Below are 7,541 nucleotides of genomic sequence, written 5' to 3' on the forward strand. Positions count from 1 at the left end.
GTGTTCTCAGAGGGCTTTGTTAGGAAAGTTTATCTCTTTCGCAGGGGGCACACTGAAAACTTGACCTTGAAAAGTCCAGGTGGACTGCCAATATTCTGGGGATATTGAGCACTGTTATCTTACTTCTCTAAAGACAAAAAAAAAAAGAAAAAAGAAAAAAAGAAACCTTTCTCTTGTAAAACTGCTTTTCAAGGGACTGCATGACATCATTTTTTCTTTTTTAATGCTCAAAAAGGGTGCACAGACTGCAGTACCGCACCGGCAGGGATTCCTTGCTCCCCATTCATAAGTTAATCTGTTAAATGTCAACTAGAGAGTCAGAGAGTGATCAGCAAAACTCACTCACCTTTTAACAGCCCCGTATGGCCAGTGCGTAAAGTCAGTGGAGAATGGAGGCTGACGGTGGACTACTGTGGCCTGATTGAGGTCACAGCCCTCTGAGAGCTGCTGTGCTGGACATGTTAGAACTCCAGCCAACTGGAGTCAAAAGCAGCCAAATGGTATGCCACCACTGACACTGCTAACTTTCTTTTCCGTTTCTTTGGCCACAGAATGTAGGCCACAGTTTGCTTTCACCTGGAGAGGCGTTCAGTATACTTGGAACCGTTTGCCCCAGGGGTGGAAACACAGCCCAACCATTTGCCATGGATTGATCCAGACTGTATTGGAACAGAGCAGTGCTCCTGAGCACCTGCGGTACTTTGATGATATCGTTGTGTGGGGTAGTATAGCATAAGAAGTCTTCACGAAAGGAGAGCAAGTAATCCAAATTCTTCTGCAAGCTGGTTTTGCTATTAAGCGAAGCAAAGTGAAAGGACCTGCCCAGGAGATTCAGTTCCTAGGTATAAAGCGGCAAGATGGGCATCATCACATTCCAGTAGATGTGATTGACAAAATCACTGCCATGTCTCCACCCACTAGCAAGGGAGAGACACAGTCTTTTCTGGGCATGGTGGGCTTTTGGAGAATGCATTGTCTACCTAGACTTCTGCCAGATCTTCGACATGGTCCTCTACATGGGAAAGATGTTCAGCTTTTGTAGGGGTTCCAGAGGAGAGCAAAGAAGATAATCAGAGGGCTGGAGAACCTCTTTTAGAAGACAGGCTGAAGAATCTGGGCATGTTCAGCCTGGAAGAGAGATGGCTGTGGGAAGACCTCATTGCAGCCTTAAAAGGGAGTTTATAATCAAGAGAGAAATCAACTTTTAACAAGGATAGATAGTGATAGGACAAGGAAGAATGGTTTTAAACTAAAGGACAGAAGGTATCATTGGATGGCTTTTATTGAGAAGGTGGTGAGGTGCAGGAACAGGTTGCCCAGAGATATTACGGATCCCTGGAGGCATTTAAAGCCAGATTGAACAGGGCCCTGGGCAGTCTGACCTACTACATGATCTAGTGCTTGGCAGAGTGGTTGGAACTTGAAGATCCTTGGGGTCCCTTCCAAGCCAAGCCATTCTGTGATTCTGGGATTGCATGATTCTAGAATGGTAAACAAATAATTCTAACTGCAAGCACTGATGCACCTCTCGCTCAGAGGCTCAAGTTATTCTTCATGTGGGATTAAAGATTTCTAGAAAAATCAGTCAATTTAAAAAAAAACTACACAGGAGTATAACTTTCAGGTTGCTTTGCAAACAAAGAGAACCTTTAACAGACAAAGATTAAATTTTCTTCTTAGTTTTTCCACTCCTTAGTATTTCAGTGGCTACTTCTTTATTTGAATTGCTGAATAGTTTCAAAGACAAGTGGAAATGCAGTAGAAATTATCTGAGAGCTATGACACCATCTGATTTAAATCCTTATGTCACAAACTTCTGAAAATGATGAAAATATTCTGCAAAATATTAACATTTTTCCCTGTTTTTTTTTTGCTTTTTTTTTTTCCTCCGGCATCTCCTAGTGACCATTGTTAGAAACATGCAGAAATTCTGTTCGACAAGACACAGATTTTCTAATATTGTGCCAATAAGCTGATTTTCAATAGAAAAATTAAAGAATTTCTAGTTGGGCCCAGCAATGTCTTAACTTTGGAACTCAGACATTTAATTCACTGAATGCCTTGTCATATCTCTAGATTTAAGAGTTTCAGAAAAACTCTTTTGGAAAAACAACAACAAGCAACACAATAGAAATGGAGCAAAGACCTGGTTAGCTACAGTAAGCTGGAAAAAGAATGATTTCCCTTTTGTATTCCAAATTTTGTCTGCCTGATACTGGTAGGGCTGTGTACAGACATGGTTGTATTTTTTCCGTTGACCATACATGATACAAAGATAACTCCTGGTCCTATCATTGCATACTGATTATCAGTTGATTTCATCTGGATTTATGTCTAGTTTAGTTTTAAAAAAAAAAAAAAAAAAACAAGAATTATTTAAATAAAATTTGAATTAAAATTTAAATTTTAATTAAAATGTAATTTTCAGTTAATTTTTAGTGAAAAAGAATTATTGGAAAAATTTGAATGTACTCTACTTACAATTGTAGTTTTAAGAATATAATATATAATGTGCATTAAATAAATTTTGAGATCAAGAGCATGTATTTTATTTTTTTAAAAACTTCAACAGATTTTGAAAATAGACTCATTTTCTACATTGGCAGTAAATCATAAAGCTTTAGATACTGGCTTGTACAGCGAGAATAATTTTAATCCTGTTTGGAGGAAGTCTTCTGCTTAAAGTAATTGCTTTCTAAACTCAAATAATACATAAAACCTGTATTTTTCTCCGAAAGTATCCAAATTCCTAAATATTTTATTTAATAATTTAATGAATTTGAAGGAGTAAGCATGCAAAATTAATTATGTTCATGTAATACTATATTTTGACAAAAATCTTAAAAGTGAGAAATACCAATATTTTTGAGATCATGTTCAGCTACAGTATGGTGTAAGTAAACAATATGAAAATATTTTTACTCAATGGAAAACAGTTTTAGTACAAACAGCCTATTTACTGAGATAGAAGGATTAAACAAAGTGATTAGAATTATCATGGTTAGTATCACAGGGTTCAATGAAATTTATCCACATAATCCCCTTATCAGTCTTAAGAAAAACTGCTAAAATGTCTGGTCTTGTGAAGACTGTAGCCTTTTCATAGTCCACAGTTTCTCAAAGACAAATGTAAATATTGGTTCTTAACTAAAGAACGTTGCAGAGACCAACAACAGTAGTGCCTTTTACAGTGCACATTGCCATCATCTGTTGGATGTGAATGAGACACTTCAGTATGGCCTTAGTTGGTGTTCCAGGAGGCAAGATGTTTGCTTCGTAGTCCTGGGAGCATGTTTCACAAGTTGAAAAAGATAAATGCCAGTCTTTTATCAAGTTTAGTTCTCATGCCTGGACTGTCCTATCAGGAACCTGACAAGGTCACATGCAGAGAAAGATTGTATGTCATGGAAGTGATTTGTCCTGATAGTGCCCCGATAAAGTCCTTATGAGCAGGTACTTGTTTCACTCCACTTCATTTTGACATCACTGATGCTCAGAGAAATCCCCAAAAATTTTCACTTCAATCTTATGGAGAGTGGTCTACAGGCCACCCAAGTATTTATAAGTGTTAATCTATATTACCATCTTTTTATTTACAAAATTTGGTTTCTGAAGGTAATGCAGCTGTAAAGTGTGATATCTTCATCTCAGTGAAGTAGATAAGCTTTCATTTGTCTTGTCTTTATGCATACAACAGTTATAACCATAATTCGTAGTGAATACAATTAAACATGAAAATAAGCTATTCCAAATGTCCTACTTATTTTGATGAAATTGTTTTTAGAAGTTGTGCAGCTTTCATTGCTTTGGGAACTTTACATGTATTTCATTTTTTCTCTTTCAAAATAATTTAGTAATTCTGCACTTAAGTACTTACGATTGTCATTGCATTCTGTATGTACCATCAGTGGATTTTATCTATTCAGCTTGTTCACATTACCTACTGCTATATATTACTGTATTGTATTTGTTTTATGCAACTTGCACATAAAAGGAAAACAGTCTACTGTTTATCTCAGAACATAACTTGATGTGATCATTTCCTTACTGTTTTACACTGATTTTCAAAAATGACAATTCAAACTAACAATCAGTTCCCAAAAGTAAGGATGATAGTGATTTATTTTTTTGCTGCTGATCAGAATGTGGCAACTATTGGGAATTTAGGATATACTTTATAGTATCTGTAAAAAAAATCAAATGTAAATCACTCAATAAGGAGAAAATCTAGTAAACAAATCGAATAAATACTTCTTCCACATACTGAAAATGGTGCTACATGTGCTATCAAATGACAAAATATGAGGGCTGCTCCAAAAATAATGCTTCCTATTTCTATTATGTTGGCCCACAACATCAGAGGTGGTGGAGGTTGAACCTTTACACCAATATCCTATTACATTTTGTTGCCATGTGACAGATGGCTGCAGATGAGCACTTTGACAGAATGGCATCTGACATGGAAGTGTGGATGAAGCAAAGGTGTGTCACTGAATTCCTCCATGAGGAAAAAATGGCACCGACACTGACATTCACTAATGCTTGTGAAACAGTTATGGATACCCAACAGTAGGGATGAGCATAGTGAGGCCAAAGGTGGTGTGCTTCAGCAGTGGTGATAGTAACCATGGATGACCTCCACTGGTGAAGATTTTTATGAGCACAGCGTGCAGGCTCTTGTTCAGTGCTGATAAAAATGCACAGCTAATGGTGGTGACTATTAGAAAAGAGTGTTTTGTAGCTTAGAATTTCCTCTGTCAAACACTGTTACTATTCTCTTTGTACATGTTATAGTTTCAATGGGAATAAATAGGAGGCATTACTTTTGGAGCAATCAGTATGTAAAGTGGCTTTTCATCTCTTGTTACAAATTCATATGGGTTATTAGTGTTTGAGGTTTTTCTTTATTCGTATTTACAGTGAATCTCATTTTTTATAAACGTATGGAAAATGAAACGTCCTATCCAGAGAAATTATTGTGAAGAAAATGTCCATATTTTACTCCAGGTTACTAATTGAAGAAGATGTATTAGTTGTATTGCATTTGTTTTCAAATAGTAAAGGTCTCTAACCTTGTGTTTTTGTCCCTATTTATTCACTTTTATTTGTTTCTCGGTTTCATATCTTTACTCTTCTCCCATCCTCCTTTTCTCCTCTTCATCTTCTCTTTCTTAATTTAATTGAAGTATTAAGAGTGCATATGGAGAAGAACAAGCATGTTTCATCTATATAAAACAAAAGGGCAAGTGACAGTACAGTACGCCTTCTTGTTTGGCTGATGTCATGAAAATAGGAAGCAAAATGATTAAAAGTATTAGGCAGTGGTACTTATCTGTAAACGTCTGAGTGCTTACTAGTAGTATTTCTACTACTATGGTAGAATAAATAAATTAATTTTTTGCGTCAGTTCCTATATCATTTATCAGGTCAAAGAATATAAATAAGTACAATACTCCAAAATAAAATAAAATTGTAGTTTGTGTTTTTCATTGCAGTAAACCAAAATTCAGTCTTAAGTGTTGGTACCGTTTGTTTTAAACATAGGACTGCATGGATCTAGGAAATACCATTTTTTCTAATGGAAATTTAAGTATTACTATTAAGAAAAGTAGTTCTTAAAGAGTGAAAAGGTATTTTGATAGGAAATGATGTAGAATGTGATTGTTTCTAGATTTTTCTGTTTCGTTCTTTCTATGTAGGTGCCCATAACAATGATAAGGAAATCTTTTCAGATATAAGGCTTGTGATTTTTACAACTGGAATTACAATAATTACCGTATCAGCCACACATCATTTCACAGACAGGAATCTTAGGGTGTGAATCAGCTACTTGAAAACAAACTGTTTTCTTTCAAATTATTCTAATAACAACAAGATAAAAAGATCTGATTTCTCAGCAGAAGCGACTCTAAAATTCTTTTCAGCATTTGCTGTGATGTGTCAGTTGGTCTTTATGAAGTTGTTAATGTATCTGATGTGCTGTAAAAGAACCACTGATTGCTAGAATCAAACATTCAGCTTTGTATATGGTAGCTGATTCAGTTTATATTTGTTTCTTTAGCTAATTAAGCACCAAGGAGCAGATCTCAAGTTGAGGAATATCTTATTCACCAATTTCTTTACTAGAAAGTACAAGATTACTTGAGAACTTTTTCACATATGTATTGTAAGGTTAATGCTGGAATTTCAAGCTTCATTTTAGGAGAGTAATTTGTTAAGAAGGACTAGTGTTACACGTTAATTTGAAATAGTTGTTCCTTTTGAGATGTAGAATATATAGAACACTTTTATTTTCAATACATATATCTTTTTTTTTTAGCATGGAACAATGTCTTAAAGATCTGCAATCAGAAGTAAATGAAATATGTACTGATGAAATACTACAAAGCACAAATGACTGCCTTCAGTGGTTAAACAACTGCAGTTTTGTTTCTCTCCGTCCTTCATCTACACAGCATGGAGAGCTGATGGAGTTCCTTAGGACTCTGGTAAAAAATTCTTTACTGAATAGTGTAATATTTGGGAAAGTTGGTTATAGTTTGAGTTGTTTCTTTCTTGTCTCTCACTATGGTGAATATAGTTCAGAAATTTTACTATGAAGTTTAGTACCATTTGCTTATGTTTCCTTCTGCTTATGTCCTACCTACACACACAAATTTGGGGCAAAATATTTTTACTGATTATTCCACATTTGGCACTGCTAGGCCTGTTTTGTAAACACATGTAGATGAAAATATATGAAGTTACAGTCTACAGTAGGCACGTTATGGCTTGTTTTTCACATGTGTCAATATGAATGTTATCCTTCTGATAATTGTCCTCTACATATTATTCAACCATTACCTTTCTACTTACTTTTACTAATTTGAAATGCAGAAGCTATATCCATTTTTCCAGTAAGTGCAATTGAACTTACTTAGAAATTGCATTTCACTTCAGGGAAAAAAAATATATGATTTTGGAAGTCATTTTTATCCAAACTTTGTATGCAAAGTTAATCGTAGAATATAGGTGAAGAAGTGGAATTTTGAGAATTGAATTGACTAGACAAGAAAACGTGATAACTAAGTAAATGGCAGCCTACAATTTTGTATGTTAACCACGTGTGTGTGATTGTATGGCATGCATATATATAGGTGTGTAAATAAATCTAAACCTTATTGTCATGGTTTTATGTTTTCTGGTTTTCAGTATTTCACAATTTTCAGTATTTCATCATGCAGTGCACTGGGAGGTAAAATGTTAATGCTCCAATTCCAGTTACCTATCCTGGTACATTATGGAAGTCATGGGGTCTGGCCTTTCTGAGTGAGGCGGTCTCTCCTACTGCCTTGCAGTGGGTGCTGGAGGGTGCTTTCCTAGCCATTTCAAGCTTTTCAGGTTTTACTTGGTCTCAGGAACTCTCTCTCTCCCCTATCTTATTTGATTTATTAGTCTCAATTTCAATTAGATTTTATTATATTGTGTTATCTTGCATTCCGATATCATAGTTAGTAAAATAAGTTTTACTTATTTTACAACGATCCATAGATCGTTGGTGC

General features: G+C 35.3%; 1 protein-coding gene across 1 annotated transcript in view; it reads left to right on the plus strand.

Annotated features, from left to right (window-relative positions):
- Positions 1 to 6,294: 6,294 nt before the first annotated feature.
- The window catches only part of KIAA0825 (KIAA0825 ortholog), a 78,222-nt gene continuing 76,975 nt past the window's right edge, over positions 6,295 to 7,541 (plus strand). Inside the window, 1 exon segment of the mRNA XM_031557364.1 lies at positions 6,295 to 6,488. Coding sequence (XP_031413224.1) covers positions 6,321 to 6,488 — 168 coding nt within the window. The 5' untranslated portion in view covers positions 6,295 to 6,320.

Source organism: Meleagris gallopavo, chromosome Z (assembly GCF_000146605.3).
Source record: "Meleagris gallopavo isolate NT-WF06-2002-E0010 breed Aviagen turkey brand Nicholas breeding stock chromosome Z, Turkey_5.1, whole genome shotgun sequence".
Taxonomy (NCBI): Eukaryota; Metazoa; Chordata; class Aves; order Galliformes; family Phasianidae; genus Meleagris; species Meleagris gallopavo.